Source organism: Hypanus sabinus, chromosome 7 (assembly GCF_030144855.1).
Source record: "Hypanus sabinus isolate sHypSab1 chromosome 7, sHypSab1.hap1, whole genome shotgun sequence".
Lineage (NCBI taxonomy): Eukaryota > Metazoa > Chordata > Chondrichthyes > Myliobatiformes > Dasyatidae > Hypanus > Hypanus sabinus.
This window is the reverse complement of record NC_082712.1, coordinates 99,754,578-99,779,781: the sequence shown is the minus strand read 5'-3', so window position 1 is coordinate 99,779,781 and position 25,204 is coordinate 99,754,578. Positions and strand designations below refer to the sequence as shown.

General features: G+C 53.5%; 1 protein-coding gene across 6 annotated transcripts in view; it reads left to right on the top strand.

The window, feature by feature from the left end:
• LOC132397051 (calmodulin-binding transcription activator 2-like) overlaps positions 1-25,204 on the top strand; it is a 221,645-nt gene that overhangs the window by 19,961 nt on the left and 176,480 nt on the right. For 3 of the 6 annotated variants that reach the window (XR_009513250.1, XM_059975302.1, XM_059975298.1), the window contains exons 2-4: positions 9,169-9,272; positions 19,488-19,555; positions 21,755-21,890. Coding sequence is in view for 5 of the 6 variants with exons in the window: in XM_059975302.1 (XP_059831285.1) it covers positions 9,169-9,272; positions 19,488-19,555; positions 21,755-21,890 (308 nt within the window). In the remaining variant the exon portion in view is untranslated. Of the gene's footprint in view, positions 1-161; positions 386-9,168; positions 9,273-19,487; positions 19,556-21,754; positions 21,891-25,204 lie in introns of those variants that run through there. The other 3 variants (XM_059975300.1, XM_059975301.1, XM_059975299.1) reach the window with 2 other exon arrangements.

Below are 25,204 nucleotides of genomic sequence, written 5' to 3'. Positions count from 1 at the left end.
ATCATATATTAACAAGACAGTGAACAAATTCAAGTTAAAATATTATTGTTAATGTATATTAGATAGACAATTCCGTGAGGGTTGTACCGTTCATGGAACTCCCCGATTGTACCCATACTTTTTGTATACTCCCTCTTCAAGGATGCACTGGCACAAATGTAGCCCTGGAAGAGGGGCAGACGGTCGGCTCAGGCTGAGCCCATGACAGTCCACTGCCCAGACCTGTGAATGGCCATCTTGGGCAGGCTCAGGATCAAGGCTTCCAGGATATCCTCTGAGTGAGCCCATTGCCCTGTGCAACACCCTCCACCCCAGTCCCCCAATGTCCAGAGTCAAAACCCCACAGAGAGAGACTTTCACTGGGACTCCCTTTCACCACCTGATGGTAAGATGTGTTTGAATGGCAGGAGTGAAAATTGTGCAAGAACAGCCCGTACAGGAACCATCTCAGTACGATGCAGAATGGCACAGTGGTGGCTTGTGTGTGGGACTGTGTAAGATCTCAGGGTTTGGGTCTCATGGGCATCTCCAGCCAAGCAGGATTTGCTGCAGCTGGAGGCATACTACAGCCTCGATTCACCCCCATGCCCACTGCGAAGGGATGGGAAACAACCTCCCCATGGCTCGAGGAGCATTCTGACTGGAGAAGATCCAAAGACTAGACCTGTAATAGCTCCTGGTAAAAACCTGGCAAATCCCCCAGAGCGGTATAGCTGAAGTTTGCTGCTGGGAGCTGTATGCCCCGGTGAAGAAAGTGTCGCCAGCGCGAGCTAGGTCAGAGGGTGCTCAGTGTACACGTATCACCGCAGGGTCCTGAGGTGGAGAGCCATCAGCTAGGTATGCACGTACACCAGTGACTGATATCCCTCAGCGATCGGAATACTCAGGACCGCAGCAGAGACCCAATGCCTCCTGGTGCCCCAGAAGTCCACCAACTTCCTCTGGGTCCTGACGACAAATACAGTGGGTGGGACTAGCGTGGAGGTTGCTAGTTGGTTAATGACCAACGTCCTGACCCGGTATGGGATTGCGTGGAGTAGACCTGACCAGCATCCCAGCTTAGCAGAGATCTTTGTCTCTGTCACACCAGTTTGCCAGCCGCATCTCCATAAAGGAGTTTAGGTAGACTCCCAGATCGAGGCGGTGGGTTGTGCTCCGCACAATGGTTTTAGCCCCTCTGGCAGGGAGTCCAAACCCCACTGACCCACTGAAAGACCAGAGGACTTTCCCCAGTTGACTCTGGCAGAAGATGTGGCTGAGATGACCCTCTGGCAATCTCGCTGTGATCTTCAGGGTCAATGATCACAAGGAGGATATCATCAGCAGAAAGGACTGCCTTCGTCTGCAGCTCGTGCAGAGCTAGACCTTTCAACCACTTCTGGCGAAGGCACAGGAAAGGCTCTTTGCAGACAGAATACATTTGCTGCGACGTTGGTCAGCCCTGATGCAACCCTCCCCTCCCAAAGCAAAAAGATCCATTAACCCCTGTCAGTAGTGCACATCAAATGGACATGGGTGCCAGAATGGGTCTGAGTCTGAGCATACACAAAATACCGAGGAGATAGTTATAATCCACCCTTCTCCTGATTGAGAGAGAGAAAGGTGACTGACAGGCCAACCTCAGGGGACAGATGGATCAGGTCCCAGATGAGGTGGATATTGTTTTGAATGGACTGGCCTGGGACCATGTAAGACTGGTCTGCGTGGATCATTTGGGACAGCATGGAACCCAGGCGATTAGCCATTGCCCAGGCAAAGATCTTATATGTGGTGCACAGGAGAGACACTGGGTGCCAGTTCCTCAGATGGCGAAGTTCTGCCCCTCTTTGGTAGCAGGACCATGACTGTCCTATGCCAAGAGAGGGGCATCTCGTCTCTCGCTAGGCTTTCACTCAGGACCCTTGTGTGGTCAGCACTCAGTATGTTCCAGGAGGCCCAAAAGAATTCCACACTGCACTACCGGAAACATCCTCATCCTCACTGTCCCGTTCCTCACCCTCACTCCACTACCAGAAACATCCTCATCCTCACTGTCCCGTTCCTCACCCTCACTCCAATACCGGAAACATCCTCATCCTCACTGTCCCGTTCCTCACCCTCACTCCACTACCTGAAACATCCTCATCCTCACTGTCCCGTTCCTCACCCTCACTCCACTACCGGAAACATCCTCATCCTCACTGTCCCGTTCCTCACCCTCACTCCACTACCGGAAACAACCTCACCCTCACTGTCCCGTACCTCACCCTCACTCCACTACTGGAAACATCCTCATCCTCACTGTCCCGTTCCCACTCTCTCAATCCACTGTTGGAAACATCCTGATCCCGCTAACTCCACTACCGGAAACATCCTCATCCTCACTGTCCCGTTCCTCACCCTCACTCCACTACCGGAAACATCCACATCCTCACTGTCCCGTTCCTCACCCTCACTCCACTACCGGAAACATCCTCATCCTCACTGTCCCGTTCCTCACCCTCACTCCACTACCGGAAACACCCTCATCCTCACTGTTCCGTTCCTCACCCTCACTCCACTACCGGAAACATCCTCACCCTCCCTGTCCCGTTCCTCACCCTCACTTCACTACCAGAAACATCCTCATTGTCCCATTCCTCACCCTCACTCAAATACCGGAAACATCCTCATCCTCACTGTCCTGTTCCTCACCCTCACTCCACTACCGGAAACATCCTCATCCTCACTGTCCCGTTCCTCACCCTCACTCCACTACCGGAAACATCCTCATCCTCACTGTCCCGTTCCTCACCCTCACTCCACTACCGGAAACATCCTCATTCTCACTGTCCCGTTCCTCACCCTCACTGCACTACCGGAAACATCCTCATCCTCACTGTCCCGTTCCTCACGCTCACTCCACTACCGGAAACATCCTCATCCTCACTGTCCCGTTCCTCACCCTCACTGCACTACCGGAAACATCCTCATCCTCACTGTCCCGTTCCTCACCCTCACTCCACGACCGGAAATATCCTCATCCTCACTGTCCCGTTCCTCACCCTCACTCCACTACCGGAAACAACCTCACCCTCACTGTCCCGTTCCTGACCCTCACTCCACTACCGGAAACAACCTCACCCTCACTGTCCCGTTCCTCACCCTCACTCCACTACCGGAAACAACCTCACCCTCACTGTCCCGTTCCTCACCCTCACTCCACTACCGGAAACAACCTCACCCTCACTGTCCCGTTCCTCACCCTCACTCCACTACCGGAAACATCCTCATTCTCACTGTCCCGTTCCTCACCCTCACTGCACTACCGGAAACATCCTCATCCTCACTGTCCCGTTCCTCACGCTCACTCCACTACCAGAAACATCCTCATCCTCACTGTCCCGTTCCCACTCTCTCAATCCACTGTTGGAAACATCCTGATCCCGCTAACTCCACTACCGGAAACATCCTCATCCTCACTGTCCCGTTCCTCACCCTCACTCCACTACCGGAAACATCCTCATCCTTAACTGTCCCATTCCTCACCCTCACTCCACTACCGGAAACATCCTCATCCTCACTGTCCCGTTCCTCATGCTCACTCCACTACCGGAAACATCCTCATCCTCACTGTCCCGTTCCTCACCCTCACTCCACTACCGGAAACATCCTCATCCTTAACTGTCCCATTCCTCACCCTCACTCCACTACCGGAAACATCCTCATTCTCACTGTCCCGTTCCTCACCCTCACTGCACTACCGGAAACATCCTCATCCTCACTGTCCCGTTCCTCACCCTCACTCCACTACCGGAAACATCCTCATCCTCACTGTCCCGTTCCTCACCCTCACTCCACTACCGGAAACAACCTCACCCTCACTGTCCCGTTCCTCACCCTCACTCCACTACCGGAAACAACCTCACCCGCACTGTCCCGTACCTCACCCTCACTCCACTACAAGAAACATCCTCATCCTCACTGTCCCGTTCCCACTCTCTCAATCCACTGTTGGAAACATCCTGATCCCGCTAACTCCACTACCGGAAACATCCTCATCCTCACTGTCCCGTTCCTCACCCTCAATGCACTACCGGAAACATCCTCATCCTCACTGTCCCGTTCCTCACCCTCACTGCACTACCGGAAACATCCTCATCCTCACTGTCCCGTTCCTCACCCTCACTCCACTACCGGAAACATCCTCATTGTCCCGTTCCTCACCCTCACTTCACTACCGGAAACATCCTCATCCTCATTGTCCCGTTCCTCACCCTCACTCCACTAACGGAAACATCCTCATCCTCACTGTCCCGTTCCTCTCGCTCACTCCACTACCGGAAACAATTTCATCCTCACTGTCCCGTTCCTCTCTCACACTCCACTACCGGAAACATCCTCATCCTCACTGTCCCGTTCCTCACCCTCACTCCACTACCGGAAACATCCTCATCCTAACTGTCCCGTTCCTCTCTCACACTCCACTACCGGAAACATCCTCATCCTCACTGTCCCTTTCCTCACCCTCACTTCACTACCAGAAACATCCTCATCCTAACTGTCCCGTTCCTCACCCTCACTCCACTACCGGAAACACCCTCATCCTCACTGTTCCGTTCCTCACCCTCACTCCACTACCGGAAACATCCTCATCTTCACTGTCCCGTTCCTCACCCTCACTCCACTACCAGAAACATCCTCATTGTCCCATTCCTCACCCTCACTCAAATACCGGAAACATCCTCATCCTCACTGTCCCGTTCCTCACCCTCACTCCACTACCGGAAACACCCTCATCCTCACTGTTCCGTTCCTCACCCTCACTCCACTACCGGAAACATCCTCACCCTCCCTGTCCCGTTCCTCACCCTCACTTCACTACCAGAAACATCCTCATTGTCCCATTCCTCACCCTCACTCAAATACCGGAAACATCCTCATCCTCACTGTCCTGTTCCTCACCCTCACTCCACTACCGGAAACATCCTCATCCTCACTGTCCCGTTCCTCACCCTTACTCCACTACCGGAAACATCCTCATCCTCACTGTCCCGTTCCTCACCCTCACTCCACTACCGGAAACATCCTCATCCTGACTGTCCTGAACCCACATGCTGGAGTCAGTATAGTCGAGCGGCCTCACTACGGGCCTGGTACTAAGCTCATGAGCAGTCCTGGGGGGAGACACCACTATCCCTGGATCGTCAATAGCACCCATGGCCTGTTCCAGGGGCAGGGGAAGGCTGGCCCCCTATTTGCCACTACTAATCTCTACCATGCCTCAGTGTGGTCATCTCATCGACCTCCTTGGTCTGAAAGAAGGGCTTGACCCTCCTTGGCATTGCCCGTTTCTGCACCTGGGTGGCCTTGTTCACCCATCTTTGAATAATATCTCCCCACTATCACGACCCAGGCACTCCGCTGCTTCGGGAAGGATGGTGATGCAGGACTTCTCCGGATCCCATCAGACCCTGTGGACCGATGACCCCCAGAAGGGTAATTTGCTTCTGTGGACTCTACAGTCCAAGAGATCAACCCCGTGGATTACTCCCTTGCTGTTACCAGCGTCAGTCCCTTCCATGGTGGATGCGCACTCCAAGCACACTACACCACGCGACGACAGATCAGCCCCTTGAGCAAGTCCCTGTTTGGCAGGGGTACCCATCAAACCGGAGGTCGCAAGCTCAGGGGAGTCAGCCACAGCAGAGAGTGAGCCTCTTTCCACCGAGAGCCCCTAGAGTGCAGTCTTTTGGGTGGGGAAGTCTTCCCCCTTAGTCAGTTCCCTATCATCGGATTCAGGGGCACGTGCCTTCTCCTTTTTGTTCCTCTGATGTGGGGGGGGAGGGTGGGGAGACTGTGACCTCCATTTTGAAGGAAATTTCAGTCCTCAGCACTAAATCCTCCCTCATGACTTCTCCAGGCCCTTGTTGAGGTGATATTTGCATCTTCTTGTCTAGATCTGTGGGAAATCCCTGGTTCCTTTTCCTGTGGCAGAGAGGCTTGGAAATGTTTGTTCTTCCCCTTAGCCTTCCTGTCCTTTAACTCAACCCACCCCTCCTCGCTGTTCTTGGTGAGCTTGACCCTGTCACCCTCTGCTGCAATATCAGGAGGGACCACAGGTGCAGGTGCAAAAGGGTAAAGGGCAATGGGGAAAGGCCCTGGGGTGTCATCCTTTGCTGCCATGGTGGAGTTACTGGTCTTTGAATATGCCAAAACTCCTCGCAGGCGTGGCACCACGGCTGGCCTGTTGCTCAGCGGATCTAGTAATGCTCCTTTCCATGCCTTCTGTGAAAGTTCGCCCCATATCCTCTGGCCATTTCTGCTCCATAAATACCTCACGATGGAGGGTAATTATATGTCTAAAATGGCCTCTGTCTGACTTGAGCGATATATGGGTGACCAGCAATTTCATCTCACCCTGAGAACGCAGCTGAGGAAGGAGGTCTACTTCATGAGAGATGAAACTGCATCTTATAGAGGGGTCACTTCTTTAAATGGGGTGCGTCACTGGCTGTACTGGCACAAAGACCCCTTCCACTTTTAAATGCACCCCCCCCACGCTACTTAGGGCTACAGACGCCTCTCTAACAGACCATAGGCTGAAATGCGACTTTTGGTTCATGTAACCAATGTCCACCCACGGATACACCCGTAGTGGCTAGCTTCTTCTCAGCACTCGAGCACCACGGTTTTTTTCTGAAAGGAGGTGGCTCTGCAGGACTTCTTCCACCACAAGCTATGGTTCCTATTTAGGAACTAGGTCCTGCCATTTTGGAGCTGCAGCCCTCCAAGTTAAAGACCCACACAATCCAAAATCAGAACGTCACTGAATTAGCAGACTTTCAAAGAGCAGTTCTGAAAAGAGAGAAAGGATAGGAGTTCTCCACCAGGCAGGCAGGACAGTCTGTGCGATGAAACTTCAGCGCTGACCGTACCGTTGTGTGGCTCTGAAATTCCTCTGTCCAAGCATTTACTGCAAAACTCTTCACGCAGTCATCCGGGACTGAGTACTCCAGGTGGGGGAGGGTTTACCGATGTTAACAGTCGGAGAAATCCATCCCAGCTCCCAGTAAAAGTTTCAGGATCAAACTGTGGGAAGCTGCCAGCCACTGTTCCTGCCGCAGCCCGCACACAGACTCACAAACTTGGGAAAACAGCTTTTCTTTGTGAAGAAAACTGCTGCAGTCCACTGCCAGAGATGAATTACCATCCCTCCTATCCCTTCCTCCATTTTCGTCACTGTTCTTCAGGGTTTATTCCCAAAATAAATTGACTTTTTTCTGAAAGCTCACACAGAGTACAAACTCTGCCACCCACAGTGTGACCCTCCCTCAGTAACACTCCCCCACAATCTGACTCTCTCAGTACCACCCCCCTACAGTGTGACCCTCCCACAGTACAAACCCCACCCCCCACAGTGTGACCCTCCCTCAGTACAAACCCTGCCACCCACAGTGTGACCCTCCCTCAGTACCATCACCCTCCCACCACAGTGTAACCATACCTCAGTTCCAAACTCCCCCACAATCTGACTCTCAGTACCACCCCCCTACAGTGTGACCCTCCCACAGTACAAACCCCACCCCCCACAGTGTGACCCTCCCTCAATACCACCCCTCCCACAGTGTGACCCTCCCTCAGTACAAACCCCACCCCCACAGTGTGACCCTCCCTCAGCACAGCCCCTCCCACAATGTGACCCTCCCTCAGCACCAACCCCCCCACAGTGTGTCTATGCTTCAGTGCCAGCACCTCCCACAGTGTGACCTTCCCTCGGTGTGAGCCTCCACCTTTTTTATAACAAATTTACAAAATATTTATTCTCTCACAGTACACATTTAGTAGTCAGGGATTCACAAAACTCTGTGATTTCAGTTTAAATTACAATTACCATTATTGACAAAACATTTAATTCCCTGATGAGTCCACTGTGCTTAGGAATCCCCCACTGTACCCAGAGTGACTGCATGCTCCCTTTCCATGGATGCCCTGGGACGGATATAACCGTGGAAGTGGAGCAGAGAGTTCAACTGCCTTCCACCTGACCCTGGGAATGGCCATCTTGGCCAGGCCCTTGAGCAAACCCAGCAGTTAATCCCCTGAGCAACCCAGACTGTCAGACATCACTGAGAGGAGAAAAGGAGCTGGTTACCGCCCCCCCCCCCCCACCCAGCCACCAACCCCCATTCATCCTGGGAAGCTTGCAGTGTTTCCAAACTTGGTAGCTTGGTGTTGACACGGTTGCCTGGGAGATGCAGCTTGTGTTGGCCTGGGGAACCCAATATGTGGTTCCTGCTGGAGTCCCTCCGCTGCAGTAACCCTGTCCTTCCTACCCTTGCTAAACCACTTCCCATCCTCTCGCACTCTACAAAGACCCCATCCTCACTTTCTCCCACCTTCGCACTTCCTCTTCCAGCCGTCCAACTATTGCACCCACCCCCCACTCATCCTATCCTCCATCCCTCCCATCTCAGTTAATTTCCTCCAGATCATTCTCCTCACCACCCACCTCACCCCTCTGTCCCTCCCCGCAGCTGCCTGTCAGTGAGGGAGAGAGGTGGGGTTACTGGCAGGCTGTGAAGGAACAAGCTTCCATGTGGAGGGGCAGCACGCCAGTGGGGATGTACTGTGGCCCTCACTGGGTCAGTCCTCTCCAGCCGTAGGTTCAGGCACCTCTGTCTGCGTTACACAGCGTGGGAATGCAGTGGTGACGGTGGAGGGGAGGGCTTCTAGAACTGGTGGTGGGAGGAGAGAGGGAAGGAGAGGGAGACATAGAGGGATGTAGGGTGACAGAGGGGGATTGAGAGCAAAGTACTGAAGAGAGTGTGGGTGAGAGAAAGTGAGGGTGCTGGGTGGGCGGACAGAGGGAGGAAGGACCCAATGGGTACCCGGTGCTCGGTGAATTTCATTAAACCGGGAGCATTTGAAAATTGTCCTGTGGCTGGTCAGAGAGTGCGCCTGCCTCAGACTCAGGTTGTGTGAAAACACTGAGACTGGGCTGAGGTGCCGATTGGCTGTAATCTCATTGAATGGGGGATCAGACTAGAGAGACAGAATAGCCTGTCCTGCCTGCTGCTCAGAATGGGTACAGTCAGGGAGCATGTTCCCATAACCTGTGGGGATCCTGTTCCCTGTCACCACGGTGTTCCGGAGCTGCCTTGGAAGCCCAATCCTTGTCAAGCTGACTTTACATTCCTTCCCTTCCAGAAAACAACAACCACCTCAAAGTGTTCCTGCCCCACAAACTCATCGACAGTTTACCCAAGTGTGCGGCCCTGCCCAAGGAGAGACAGCGGTGGAACACCAATGAGGCAAGTATCAGAACAGGGTGGCGTCCAGAAAGGACGACACTCCGCCCTCCCCCCCCCCGTTGCTTCCTCCCTCATCGCCCTCTCCCTTGCCCCACTCATCCCCCCCACTTCCCTTGTCCCCTCCACATTACTATGCCTACTCTTCACCTTCACGCTCCCATGCCCATCACCCTTCCCTGACATCCTTCCACCCTGTCCTCTCCCCCATCACTCAGGGCCAACCTCTCTGCTCTGTCATTAGCGTCAGTCTGTTAACGACCCCTCACACAGGGCCATCCTCTCTGCTCTGTCATTAGCGTCAGTCTGTTAACGACCCCTCACACAGGGCCATCCTCTCTGCTCTGTCATTAGCGTCAGTCTGTTAACGACCCCTCACACAGGGCCATCCTCTCTGCTCTCTCGTTGGGGTCAGTCTGTTAACGACCCCTCACACAGGGCCATCCTCTCTGCTCTCTCATTGGGGTCAGTCTGTTAACGACCCCTCACACAGGGCCATCCTCTCTGCTCTCACATTGGGGTCAGTCTGTTAACGACCCCTCACACAGGGCTATCCTCTCTGCTCTCACATTGGGGTCAGTCTGTTAACGATCCCTCACACAGGGTCATCCTCTCTGCTCTCTCATTGTGGTCAGACTGTTAACGACCCCTCACACAGGGCCATCCTCTCTGCTCTCACATTGCGGTCAGTCTGTTAACGACCCCTCACACAGGGCTATCCTCTCTGCTCTCACATTGGGGTCAGACTGTTAACGACCCCTCACACAGGGCTATCCTCTCTGCTCTGTCATTAGCGTCAGTCTGTTAACGACCCCTCACACAGGGCCATCCTCTCTGCTCTCACATTGGGGTCAGTCTGTTAACGATCCCTCACACAGGGTCATCCTCTCTGCTCTCTCATTGGGGTCAGACTGTTAACGACCCCTCACACAGGGCCATCCTCTCTGCTCTCTCATTGGGGCCAGTCTGTTAACGACCCCTCACACAGGGCCATCCTCTCTGCTCTCTCATTGGGGTCAGACTGTTAACGACCCCTCACACAGGGCCATCCTCTCTGCTCTCTCATTGGGGTCAGACTGTTAACGACCCCTCACACAGGGTCATCCTCTCTGCTCTCTCATTGGGGTCAGACTGTTAACGACCCCTCACACAGGGCCATCCTCTCTGCTCTCTCATTGGGGTCAGACTGTTAACGACCCCTCACACAGGGTTATCCTCTCTGCTCTCTCATTGGGATCAGACTGTTAACGACCCCTCACACAGGGCCATCCTCTCTGCTCTCTCATTGGGGTCAGACTGTTAACGACCCCTCACACAGGGCCAACCTCTCTTCTCTGTCATTAGCGTCAGTCTGTTAACGACCCCTCACACAGGGCCATCCTCTCTGCTCTCTCGTTGGGGTCAGTCTGTTAACGACCCCTCACACAGGGCCATCCTCTCTGCTCTCTCATTGGGGTCAGTCTGTTAACGACCCCTCACACAGGGCCATCCTCTCTGCTCTCACATTGGGGTCAGTCTGTTAACGACCCCTCACACAGGGCTATCCTCTCTGCTCTCACATTGGGGTCAGTCTGTTAACGATCCCTCACACAGGGTCATCCTCTCTGCTCTCTCATTGTGGTCAGACTGTTAACGACCCCTCACACAGGGCCATCCTCTCTGCTCTCACATTGCGGTCAGTCTGTTAACGACCCCTCACACAGGGCTATCCTCTCTGCTCTCACATTGGGGTCAGACTGTTAACGACCCCTCACACAGGGCTATCCTCTCTGCTCTGTCATTAGCGTCAGTCTGTTAACGACCCCTCACACAGGGCCATCCTCTCTGCTCTCACATTGGGGTCAGTCTGTTAACGATCCCTCACACAGGGTCATCCACTCTGCTCTCTCATTGGGGTCAGACTGTTAACGACCCCTCACACAGGGTCATCCTCTCTGCTCTCTCATTGGGGTCAGTCTGTTAACGATCCTTCACACAGGGTCATCCTCTCTGCTCTCTCATTGGGGTCAGACTGTTAACGACCCCTCACACAGGGCCATCCTCTCTGCTCTCTCATTGGGGTCAGACTGTTAACGACCCCTCACACAGGGTCATCCTCTCTGCTCTCTCATTGGGGTCAGACTGTTAACGACCCCTCACACAGGGCCATCCTCTCTGCTCTCTCATTGGGGTCAGACTGTTAACGACCCCTCACACAGGGCCATCCTCTCTGCTCTCTCATTGGGGTCAGACTGTTAACGACCCCTCACACAGGGTCATCCTCTCTGCTCTCTCATTGTGGTCAGTCTGTTAACGATCCTTCACACAGGGTCATCCTCTCTGCTCTCTCATTGGGGTCAGACTGTTAACGACCTCTCACACAGGGCCATCCTCTCTGCTCTCTCATTGGGGTCAGTCTGTTAACGACCCCTCACAGAGGGCCATCCTCTCTGCTCTCTCATTGGGGTCAGTCTGTTAACGACCCCTCACACAGGGCCATCCTCTCTGCTCTCACATTGGGGTCAGTCTGTTAACGATCCCTCACACAGGGTCATCCTCTCTGCTCTCTCATTGTGGTCAGTCTGTTAACGACCTCTCACACAGGGCCATCCTCTCTGCTCTCATTGGGGTCAGTCTGTTAACGACCCCTCACACAGGGCTATCCTCTCTGCTCTCTCATTGTGGTCAGACTGTTAACGACCCCTCACACAGGGCCATCCTCTCTGCTCTCACATTGCGGTCAGTCTGTTAACGACCCCTCACACAGGGCTATCCTCTCTGCTCTGTCATTAGCGTCAGTCTGTTAACGACCCCTCACACAGGGCCATCCTCTCTGCTCTCACATTGGGGTCAGTCTGTTAACGATCCCTCACACAGGGTCATCCTCTCTGCTCTCTCATTGGGGTCAGACTGTTAACGACCCCTCACACAGGGTCATCCTCTCTGCTCTCTCATTGGGGTCAGTCTGTTAACGATCCTTCACACAGGGTCATCCTCTCTGCTCTCTCATTGGGGTCAGACTGTTAACGACCCCTCACACAGGGCCATCCTCTCTGCTCTCTCATTGTGGTCAGACTGTTAACGACCCCTCACACAGGGTCATCCTCTCTGCTCTCTCATTGGGGTCAGACTGTTAACGACCCCTCACACAGGGCCATCCTCTCTGCTCTCTCATTGGGGTCAGACTGTTAACGACCCCTCACACAGGGCCATCCTCTCTGCTCTCTCATTGGGGTCAGACTGTTAACGACCCCTCACACAGGGTCATCCTCTCTGCTCTCTCATTGGGGTCAGTCTGTTAACGATCCTTCACACAGGGTCATCCTCTCTGCTCTCTCATTGGGGTCAGACTGTTAACGACCTCTCACACAGGGCCATCCTCTCTGCTCTCTCATTGGGGTCAGTCTGTTAACGACCCCTCACACAGGGCCATCCTCTCTGCTCTCTCATTGGGGTCAGTCTGTTAACGACCCCTCACACAGGGCCATCCTCTCTGCTCTCTCATTGGGGTCAGACTGTTAACGACCCCTCACACAGGGCCATCCTCTCTGCTCTCTCATTGGGGTCAGACTGTTAACGACCCCTCACACAGGGTCATCCTCTCTGCTCTCTCATTGGGGTCAGACTGTTAACGACCCCTCACACAGGGTCATCCTCTCTGCTCTCTCATTGGGGTCAGACTGTTAACGACCCCTCACACAGGGCTATCCTCTCTGCTCTCTCATTGGGGTCAGTCTGTTAACGACCCCTCACACAGGGCTATCCTCTCTGCTCTCTCATTGGGGTCAGTCTGTTAACGATCCTTCACACAGGGTCATCCTCTCTGCTCTCTCATTGGGGTCAGACTGTTAACGACCCCTCACACAGGGCCATCCTCTCTGCTCTCTCATTGGGGTCAGACTGTTAACGACCCCTCACACAGGGTCATCCTCTCTGCTCTCTCATTGGGGTCAGACTGTTAACGACCCCTCACACAGGGCCATCCTCTCTGCTCTCTCATTGGGGTCAGACTGTTAACGACCCCTCACACAGGGCCATCCTCTCTGCTCTCTCATTGGGGTCAGTCTGTTAACGACCTCTCACACAGGGCCATCCTCTCTGCTCTCTCATTGGGGTCAGTCTGTTAACGACCCCTCACACAGGGCCATCCTCTCTGCTCTCTCATTGGGGTCAGACTGTTAACGACCCCTCACACAGGGTCATCCTCTCTGCTCTCTCATTGGGGTCAGACTGTTAACGACCCCTCACACAGGGTCATCCTCTCTGCTCTCTCATTGGGGTCAGACTGTTAACGACCCCTCACACAGGGCTATCCTCTCTGCTCTCTCATTGGGGTCAGTCTGTTAACGACCCCTCACACAGGGCTATCCTCTCTGCTCTCTCATTGGGGTCAGTCTGTTAACGACCCCTCACACAGGGCTATCCTCTCTGCTCTCACATTGGGGTCAGTCTGTTAACGATCCCTCACACAGGGTCATCCTCTCTGCTCTCTCATTGTGGTCAGTCTGTTAACGACCTCTCACACAGGGCCATCCTCTCTGCTCTCATTGGGGTCAGTCTGTTAACGACCCCTCACACAGGGCCATCCTCTCTGCTCTCTCATTGGGGTCAGACTGTTAACGACCCCTCACACAGGGTCATCCTCTCTGCTCTCTGATTGGGGTCAGTCTGTTAACGACCCCTCACACAGGGCCATCCTCTCTGCTCTCTCATTGGGGTCAGACTGTTAACGACCCCTCACACAGGGTCATCCACTCTGCTCTCTCATTGGGGTCAGTCTGTTAAGAACCCCTCACACAGGGTCATCCTCTCTGCTCTCTCATTGGGGTCAGTCTGTTAACGATCCTTCACACAGGGTCATCCTCTCTGCTCTCTCATTGGGGTCAGACTGTTAACGACCCCTCACACAGGGTCATCCTCTCTGCTCTCTCATTGGGGTCAGTCTGTTAACGACCCCTCACACAGGGTCATCCTCTCTGCTCTCTCATTGTGGTCAGTCTGTTAACGACCCCTTACACAGGGTCACCCTCTCTGCTCTCTCATTGGGGTCAGTCTGTTAACGACCCCTCACACAGGACCATCCTCTCTGCTCTCTGATTGGGGTCAGTCTGTTAACGACCCCTCACACAGGGCCATCCTCTCTGCTCTCTTTGTGGTCAGTCTGTTAATGACCCCTCACACAGGGTCATCCTCTCTGCTCTCTCATTGGGGTCAGTCTGTTAACAATCCCTCACACAGGGCCATCCTCTCTGCTCTCATTGGGGTCAGTCTGTTAACGACCCCTCACACAGGGCCATCCTCTCTGCTCTCTTTGTGGTCAGTCTTAACGACCCCTCACACAGGGCCATCCTCTCTGCTCTCTCAGTGGGGTCACTCTGTTAACGACCCCTCACACAGCGTCATCCTCTCTGCTCTCTGTTTGGGTCAGTCTGTTAACGACCCCTCACACAGCGTCATCCTCTCTGCTCTCTGATTGGGGTCAGTCTGTTAACGACCCCTCACACAGGGCCATCCTCTCTGCTCTCTCGTTGGGGTCAGTCTGTTAACGACCCCTCACACAGGGCTATCCTCTCAGCTCTCTCATTGGGGTCAGTCTGTTAACAACCCCTCACACAGGGTCACCCTCTCTGCTCTCTCATTGGGGTCAGTCTGTTAACGACCCCTCACACAGGGACATCCTCTCTGCTCTCTCGTTGGGGTCAGTCTGTTAACGACCCCTCACACAGGGACATCCTCTCTGCTCTCTCGTTGGGGTCAGTCTGTTAACGACCCCTCACACAGGGCCATCCTCTCTGCTCTCTCATTGGGGTCAGACTGTTAACGACCCCTCACACAGGGCCATCCTCTCTGCTCTCTTTGTGGTCAGTCTGTTAACGACCCCTCACACAGGGCCATCCTCTCTGCTCTCTGATTGGGGTCAGTCTGTTAACGACCCGTCTCACACAGGGCCATCCTCTCAGCTCTCTCATTGGGGTCAGACTGTTAACGACCCCTCACACAGGGCCATCCTCTCTGCTCTCTGATTGGGGTCAGTCTGTTAACGACCCCTCACACAGGGCCATCCTCTCTGCTCTCTGATTGGGGTCAGTCTGTTAACGACCCCTCACACAGGGACATCCTCTCTGCTCTCTCGTTGGGGTCAGTCTGTTAACGACCCCTCACACAGGGCCATCCTCTCTGCTCTCTCGTTGGGGTCAGTCTGTTAACGACCCCTCACACAGGGACATCCTCTCTGCTTTCTGATTGGGGTCAGTCTGTTAACGACCCCTCACGCAGGGCCATCCTCTCTGCTCTCTCATTGGGGTCAGTCTGTTAACGACCCCTCATACAGGGCCATCCTCTCTGCTCTCTTTGTGGTCAGTCTGTTAACGGCCCCTCACACAGGGCCATCCTCTCTGCTCTCTTTGTGGTCAGTCTGTTAACGACCCCTCACACAGGGACATCCTCTCTGCTCTCTTTGTGGTCAGTCTGTTAACGGCCCCTCACACAGGGCCATCCTCTCTGCTCTCTTTGTGGTCAGTCTGTTAACGACCCCTCACACAGGGACATCCTCTCTGCTCTCTCGTTGGGGTCAGTCTGTTAACGGCCCCTCACACAGGGCCATCCTCTCTGCTCTCTCATTGGGGTCAGTCTGTTAACGACCCCTCACACAGGGACATCCTCTCTGCTCTCTCGTTGGGGTCAGACTGTTAACGACCCCTCACACAGGGCCATCCTCTCTGCTCTCTCTACTGCTGCACCAACCTGTACACCTTCTGCTGCCACTCAGTGTCAGCTTCAGTTGGGCTGTGTCTAGTCTGGTTTAATCCGAGATACCCTGCACTGGGACCTCATGCAATTGTCTGTCTGGGGCTGCTTGGCACGGCAGTCTTGCTGTTCTCACCCAGTACAGTTTGACTCTGTCACATCTCAGGGCCTAGTCACGGCTGGAGCTGTCAGTGTATATCAGGCTCCCAGCCTCAGCCCTTTCAATACTGTGACCAGCCATCCAATGCCTATTTACTGCCGCGGTCCACAGGGTCACTTCTAACTGAATGGGTGGGGGCTTTAATCTGAATTGGATCAATGTTACTTGCAGCAAAGGAATCAAAAGAAGGTTGAAATTTAATGTACCTTCTGACAGAAACCATGGGAACAGGAGCTCCAGCCTGGCGCATCCCTGTCTGTCACAGACACATATTTAAATCTTGCTGACGTAATTCCGTACTGCTTTGTAAATCAGGAGATTTTCCCAATTTCTTTGCTCCAGTGAGGGCCCGGCAGCCAAATTCACCCCGCTGCGTGATGAATGGCCCTGAATGTTCATGCCCTATTCCCAACAGGTGAACTGAAGCCATTAGTCCAGAGTCCATCGGAACTGAAGGCTTCAGGGACTGCGTGTGAATGGTCTTCATATTGGTTTATTTCATTTAATGAGATACAATTAAAAGCTTTCTTACATACTGTTCATAGAGATCAAATTATTACACAGTGCATTGAGGTAAGACAATAGAACGCAGAGTAAAATGTTTCAGTTACTGAGAAAGTACAGACAGGGCAGGCAGACAAGGCCATGATAACTAGCTGAGATCAGAGTTCATCTTATCACTCTAGGGGACAGTTTAGTAGTCTAATGACAGCAGGGTGGAAACTTTCCTTGATGGGATAGGGAAGAAGAGAGAATGTCCAGGTGGGTGGTATGTTTGGTTATGCTGGTTTCTTTGCTGACGTAGTGGGACATTTAAGACAAGTCTCTGGAGGGGACGCCGGTTCCAAGAAAGTAGATTGTGAGGTCAAGAGTCCATCTATTGTACACAAAGTCTGATAGCAGCAGGTGCAGAGACTGCCCATGGAGACACAGGAGACTACAGATGCTGGAATAAGAACATAGAGAAGTACAGCACAGGAATAGGAACTTTGGCCCACAATGTTGTTCTGGATCAGCTAAAAAGCAATTCAAAAACACTCGGAAGCTAATCCCTCCTACCTAGAAAACGTCCATTTCCCTCCATCTTTCTCACATCCATGTGCCTGTCTAAACGTCTCGTAAAAGCCTCCAACGTGTTTGCCTCTGCCACCACACCAGGCAGCGCAATCCAAGCATCCACCACTCTCCTAGTAAAAAATCTTACCCCTCCTTCACATTCCCTTTGAACTACCCCCCTCACCTTCTATGCATGCCCCCTGGTGTTAGACATCGCTACCCTGGATAACAGATACCCTGTCTGCTCTATCTATGCCTCTCATAATTTTATAAACCCCTCAGCCTCTGTTGTTGCAGAGTAAACAACCTGAGTTTATACAGTCTCTCATGATAGCACAAACCCTCTAATCCAGGCAACATCCTGGTAAATCCCCTCTTCACTCTCCAACGCCTGAATATGACCAGAATGGTATGGAGCAATGCACAATCTGCTGGAGGAACTCAGCAGGTCAGGCAACATCTTTGAGGCTTGGGGAGGGTTATTCGATGTTTCAAGTTGATCCAAAATGTCAAGCTTTCTTTCCCCTCTACAGACCCAGCAGATGGCTTGTTGCTCAAGGGTCAGCCAGGGACTACATACTGTTGCTACTTTCCATCATTGTTTGTTACTTCACATGCAAACAAGCCATTTGGCCCTGCTTGTTCATGCCAACCATCTAAGCTAGTCCTATTTACCTGTGTTGGGTCTATATCCTTTGAAACCTTTCATATCCATATACCTATCCCAAAATTCTTTCAACATTATAATTCTACCACCTCCATATCCACACCAAGCTCTGTATGGAAAATTTCCCTCTTGAAATCTCTTCCCTCTCACCTTAACCCTGTACCCTCTAGGTTTAGACTACCCTACCCTGGGGAAAAGATGGAAACCATCCAGCTTATCTATGTTCCTCAGGATTTTACATCCCTCTTCAGCCTCCTTCGCTCCAGGGAGAACAGTCTCAGCCAGTCCAGTCTGTCTGTGCCTGCTGTCTCAGGGCTGGGTATGTTTGCACCCGCGCCAACCACCCGCCCTGGCATTCCTTCTCTGCCACTTGTCCTGCCCCACACCCCTCCCACAGCACCTCATGCTTGCCATACCCAGCATCTTTGCTGCCGCCAGATTTACAAACCTGCTCTCCCCTCCTGTTGACAAATACAGTGCTATTCAAAAGCCTCAGGCACACTAGCTATATATATGTGCCCAAGCTTTTGCACAGTACTGTATACCAGTGATAATAAACCTGATTCTAATGGTGAATGTCCATACCTTGTTCTTTTCAATCCTCCTGGTCACCTCTTCAAAATGGAATTCAAGTTCACAAGACACTATTTCCCACACAAAGCTATGCTGACTGTCCCTAATCAGTCCTTGCCTTTTTTAATGCTTGGTTCCTTTCCAGTACCTTTCCCACTACTGATGTAAAGCTCACCAACTTATAGTTGTTTGATTTGTCCTTGCAACCTTTCTTAAATAAAGCCCTCCAGTCTTCCAGTACCACCCTTTGCTCAGCATGATATAGATATCTCTGCCATAACCTCCCACAGTCCATGGGTGCACTGGGCCGAGGATAGAGGGGGAGGTGTTGCAGTTGCTGAAGAGGAGATCATGGACCCTGCCTTGTTGGGGAGGGTGTTGTCTGTGATGATGTTTCGTTAAAAGTATAACTATAAGTGGGTACAACACCCAACTAAAACAGACAGATCTTCATGTCCAAAGTAAGGAGGGGGGGTATGATAATCCAACCACCACCCCTCCCCCCACCGCTGGTCCTGAATTTTGTCCTTCACCAGCAGCTGTGAGCTCAGATCTGCTGTGAAGTCTTTTAAATGTGGCACAAGTTTGGAACGAAACTTTGGCCAGTAGAACAGTAGCAGGGGTTGGAAGTGGTGGGTGAGGAAGAGGTGCAGGTGGGTGGGTTGGGACATTGATGAGATCTATCCCTGAGCAATCCAGGCTCCCTCAGTTTGGACTGGGCTGTCCCATAGTGGAATGGCCTGCTCTCCATCCCCCCCCCCCCCCCACGCCAATACGGACTGATCTCTCCCACAACTCAGACTGGGTCCCACCTCCCCCAGCAGAGTGGAACCCCCATGGAGTGGACCAAGTTGGATTGACCCCATCTCCCCCAACTGGAGTGGCTGTGTACCAGCTGTATTGCGCTTTGCGAGTTGCTTGAGGGGAGGTGGTGCCTGGAGGTGGGCTGGCTCTGGCCCTGATGGGGCAGCTCCCTCTCTGTGGGAATCGACTGTGTACGTCAAGCTGATCACTGGGCTGTGCTTTGTGCTTTCAGGAGATTGTGTCATACCTGACCAGCTTCGAGAAGCACGAGGAGTGGTTGTCAGGCTCTCCCCGCACCAGGTGAGCTTGTGCAGTATGGCTGGGAGGGGATCTGCTGGAAAGTACTTTCTCCACCGCATACACAGTCTGATAACTGGCCTGAGGCTGTTCCCCTCAATAATAAGTGGTTGGGAAAGTCACAGCAACTGGGTCTCTAGCAATAAATCTGGCCCTGTGGCTCAGAATGGAAGCGGGGGGAGACTTCCCACCCATTCTATCTTTGCTTCTTATCATCTTGTACACCTCTATCAAGTTGCCTCTCATCCTCCTTCGCTCCAAAGAGAAAAGCCCCAGCTCACTCAACCCAATTGAGGCAAGTATTGGTAAGTATTCTCTACACCCTCTCTAAGGCTTCCACATCCTTCCTATAATGAGGTGACTGAAACAGTATTCCAAGTGTGGTCTAACCGTTGAGCTGTGCATTACCTCTGCTGCTGATGCCGAGAGCTGAGTTATGGAAACTTGGGTAGATGGATATTGATAGAGTTAAGAGGTGCTGGAAATCTAGAGCAATGCAGAAAATGTGCATTGTGGATGGGAATAAACTGTTGATGTTTTGGTCAGAGACCCTACATTGTGAGTTGGATATTCAGTTTGGAAGTTTGTCATGTGCAGCAAGAGTTGTACAGCACAGAAACAGGCCCTTCAGCCCATCACATCTCTGCCAACCTTCCAGCCTGTCAACACATGCTATTTGCCCAGCTGTTCTTCAAGCTCACTCAATTTCAGTGTAGCACAGTGGTGATGGCCTGAAGGGCCTGTTGTTGTGCTGTACTGCCCTCCCGATGTAGGAGGATGCAGGTGGGATGGAGGATTCACAGCTCAGGCAGCCAGAGGTTGGGATGGGAACTCCACAGCAAAGTCTCCCAGCCCAAGTTAAGTTTGTCCTGGCACCTGCACTCCACTGTCCCATCTCAATCTATCTGTGACCTCCCTATCATAACAGTGGAGTCCCAACACAAGCTCGAGGAACCACTCCTTATTTCCTCTCTAATCACAAGACCTTGAGATCTCAAGCAAATGCACTCATCACAATACCACAGACAAAATGTTGGAGGAACTGAGCAGGTCAGGCAACATCTATGGATTGATACCTGATGAAGCGTCACAGCTTGAAACTTTACTGTTTATTCCTCTTCACAGAGGCTGCCTGAGTTCCTCCAGCATTTTGTGTGTGTTGCTCTGGGTCTCCAGCATCTGCAGGATCACTTGTGTTTATCGTGGGCCTCTCATCTCAATAACTCAGATCTCAGTTTCATCAGAAATGACCCTTTCTGCTGCGTTATCTACCTGTCCTCCTCCTCCTCCTCTCCTGAGGCACCCATGACCTGCTATTTGCAACATGAAGCACCATTGACCCTCTCCAACCTACCCATTACTGACCCACACATTCGGAATGAGTTCAACAGCCAGAATGAGATCATGCGGTGTTTCATGGTGAGCAAGGAGCATGATAAGGCACAGAAGTCATGGTTATCCACACGCCATCAACCCTTGGATAATAAATTTTACTTTGAACTTTGAGTTCAACATTTACTGTAAAAGTTCAGTTAGAGGTTGAAGTACAGATCTGGATACAATGTGCATAAATACTAGCCAGTATTTACAATGTAAACAGCATTATATAAAGTGATTTAAGTGTTTTCAGTGCAGTGATGGGATAATAGATAGAGGGGGTAGACAGTGGGCTAACTAGAATGGCTGATCAGATTAATTGCCTGGGGGAAGAAATATTGGCATGAAATTTTTGTTTTAATAGTCTTGTTGTGTTTTCCAGAAGGGAGCTTTGGAGGGTGGGTAGAAAAATGCCTTGTCCTCTCCATCTGCTCTACCCACACCTTTCCAACTCAAAATGATGCTGCCTGACTGTTGAGATCCTCCAGCCTTGTGGTTCCTCTTTGTCTATGGAGGGTGTTTGACCTGTAATGTTACTGGTGACTGGCTGCTTGACGTTTGCAGCATAACCTCTCCCTGCCATATCTCCCCAGGAGGGAACCATAGACCTGTTTTAGGTGGGAGAGATGCCTGTCCTGGGCTGCAGGTGAAGCTGTGTTACTAATGGATTGATATGCTGCTCCTGTACAGACCGCTGAATGGTTCAATCATCCTGAGGGTTCCCCCAGGAGGGAGCCACACATCTGCTTTAGGTGGGAGACATGCCTGTCCCTGCCTGCAGGTGAAGCCATGTCGTTAATGGATTGTTACCTTGCTCCTGCACAGGCCGCTGAATGGCTCGATCATCCTCTACAACAGGAAGAAGGTGAAGTATCGGAAAGATGGGTACTGCTGGAAAAAGAGGAAAGACGGCAAAACAACGAGAGAAGATCACATGAAGCTGAAGGTGCAGGGGATGGAGGTGCGTGCAGACATCAGTGCTGGAGTCTGGCAGATGGTGGTGCACTGAATCCAGGGGTTGGAGACGTGTGGAGATCAGTGCAGTGGTCCAGGGGACGGAGGTGTATGGAGATGATGGACTGGGTTCAGGGAATGGGAGCGTGTGATCAGTGCTGGGGTCCAGGGGATGGAGGTGTGTGGAGATCAGTGCTGGGGTCCAGGGGATGGAGGTGTGTGATCAGTGCTGGGGTCCAGGGGATGGAGGTGTCTGGAGATCAGTGCTGGGGTCCAGGGGATGGAGGTGTGTGGAGATCAGTGCTAGGGTCCAGGGGATGGAGGTGTGTGATCAGTGCTGGGGTCCAGGGGATGGAGGTGTGTGGAGATCAGTGCTGGGGTCCAGGGGATGGAGGTGTGTGATCAGTGCTGGGGTCCAGGGGATGGAGATGTGTGATCAGTGCTGGGGTCCAGGGGATGGAGGTGTGTGCTCAGTGCTGGGGTCCAGGGGATGGAGATGTGTGATCAGTGCTGGGGTCCAGGGGATGGAGGTGTGTGATCAGTGCTGGGGTCCAGGGGATGGAGGTGTGTGATCAGTGCTGGGGTCCAGGGGATGGAGCTGTGTGATCAGTGCTGGGGTGCAGGGGATGGAGGTGTCTGGAGATCAGTGCTGGGGTCCAGGGGATGGAGGTGTCTGGAGATCAGTGCTGGGGTCCAGGGGATGGAGGTGTCTGGAGATCAGTGCTGGGGTCCAGGGGATGGAGGTGTCTGGAGATCAGTGCTGGGGTCCAGGGGATGGAGGTGTCTGGAGATCAGTGCTGGGGTCCAGGGGATGGAGGTGTGTGATCAGTGCTGGGGTCCAGGGGATGGAGGAGTCTGGAGATCAGTGCTGGGGTCCAGGGGATGGAGGTGTCTGGAGATCAGTGCTGGGGTCCAGGGGATGGAGGTGTGTGATCAGTGCTGGGGTCCAGGGGATGGAGGTGTGTGATCAGTGCTGGGGTCCAGGGGATGGAGGTGTGTGATCAGTGCTGGGGTCCAGGGGATGGAGGTGTCTGGAGATCCGTGCTGGGGTCCAGGGGATGGAGGTGTCTGGAGATCAGTGCTGGGGTCCAGGGGATGGAGCTGTGTGATCAGTGCTGGGGTCCAGGGGATGGAGGTGTCTGGAGATCAGTGCTGGGGTCCAGGGGATGGAGATGTGTGATCAGTGCTGGGGTCCAGGGGATGGAGGTGTGTGGAGATCAGTGCTGGGGTCCAGGGGATGGAGGTGTCTGGAGATCAGTGCTGGGGTCCAGGGGATGGAGGTGTCTGGAGATCAGTGCTGGGGTCCAGGGGATGGAGCTGTGTGATCAGTGCTGGGGTCCAGGGGATGGAGGTGTCTGGAGATCAGTGCTGGGGTCCAGGGGATGGAGGTGTCTGGAGATCAGTGCTGGGGTCCAGGGGATGGAGGTGTCTGGAGATCAGTGCTGGGGTCCAGGGGATGGAGGTGTGTGATCAGTGCTGGGGTCCAGGGGATGGAGGTATCTGGAGATCAGTGCTGGGGTCCAGGGGATGGAGCTGTGTGATCAGTGCTGGGGTCCAGGGGATGGAGGTGTGTGGAGATCAGTGCTGGGGTCCAGGGGATGGAGGTGTCTGGAGATCAGTGCTGGGGTCCAGGGGATGGAGCTGTGTGATCAGTGCTGGGGTCCAGGGGATGGAGGTGTCTGGAGATCAGTGCTGGGGTCCAGGGGATGGAGGTGTCTGGAGATCAGTGCTGGGGTCAAGGGATGGAGGTGTGTGATGAATGCTGGGGTCCAGGGGATGGAGGTATCTGGAGATCAGTGCTGGGGTCCAGGGGATGAAGGTGTGTGATCAGTGCTGGGGTCCAGGGGATGGAGGTGTGTGATCAGTGTTGGGGTCCAGGGGATGGAGGTGTGTAATCAGTACTGGGGTCCAGGGGATGGAGGTGTGTGATCAGTGCTGGGGTCCAGGGGATGGAGGTGTCTGGAGATCCGTGCTGGGGTCCAGGGGATGGAGGTGTCTGGAGATCAGTGCTGGGGTCCAGGGGATGGAGCTGTGTGATCAGTGCTGGGGTGCAGGGGATGGAGGTGTCTGGAGATCAGTGCTGGGGTCCAGGGGATGGAGGTGTCTGCAGATCAGTGCTGGGGTCCAGGGGATGGAGGTGTCTGGAGATCAGTGCTGGGGTCCAGGGGATGGAGGTGTGTGATCAGTGCTGGGGTCCAGGGGATGGAGGTATCTGGAGATCAGTGCTGGGGTCCAGGGGATGGAGATGTGTGATCAGTGCTGGGGTCCAGGGGATGGAGGTGTGTGGAGATCAGTGCTGGGGTCCAGGGGATGGAGGTGTCTGGAGATCAGTGCTGGGGTCCAGGGGATGGAGCTGTGTGATCAGTGCTGTGATCCAGGGGATGGAGGTGTCTGGAGATCAGTGCTGGGGTCCAGGGGATGGAGGTGTCTGGAGATCAGTGCTGGGGTCCAGGGGATGGAGGTGTCTGGAGATCAGTGCTGGGGACCAGGGGATGGAGGTGTGTGATCAGTGCTGGTGTCCAGGGGATGGAGGTATCTGGAGATCAGTGCTGGGGTCCAGGGGATGGAGATGTGTGATCAGTGCTGGGGTCCAGGGGATGGAGGTGTGTGGAGATCAGTGCTGGGGTCCAGGGGATGGAGGTGTCTGGAGATCAGTGCTGGGGTCCAGGGGATGGAGCTGTGTGATCAGTGCTGGGGTCCAGGGGATGGAGGTGTCTGGAGATCAGTGCTGGGGTCCAGGGGATGGAGGTGTCTGGAGATCAGTGCTGGGGTCCAGGGGATGGAGGTGTGTGATCAATGCTGGGGTCCAGGGGATGGAGGTATCTGGAGATCAGTGCTGGGGTCCAGGGGATGAAGGTGTGTGATCAGTGCTGGGGTCCAGGGGATGGAGGTGTGTGATCAGTGCTGGGGTCCAGGGGATGGAGGTGTGTAATCAGTGCTGGGGTCCAGGGGATGGAGGTGTGTGATCAGTGCTGGGGTCCAGGGGATGGAGGTGTCTGGAGATCCGTGCTGGGGTCCAGGGGATGGAGGTATCTGGAGATCAGTGCTGGGGTCCAGGGGATGAAGGTGTGTGATCAGTGCTGGGGTCCAGGGGATGGAGGTGTGTGATCAGTGCTGGGGTCCAGGGGATGGAGATGTGTGATCAGTGCTGGGGTCCAGGGGATGGAGGTGAGTGCTCAGTGCTGGCGTCCAGGGGTTGGAGATGTGTGATCAGTGCTGGGGTCCAGGGGATGGAGTTGTGTGATCAGTGCTGGGGTCCAGGGGATGGAGGTGTGTGATCAGTGCTGGGGTCCAGGGGATGGAGGTGTGTGATCAGTGCTG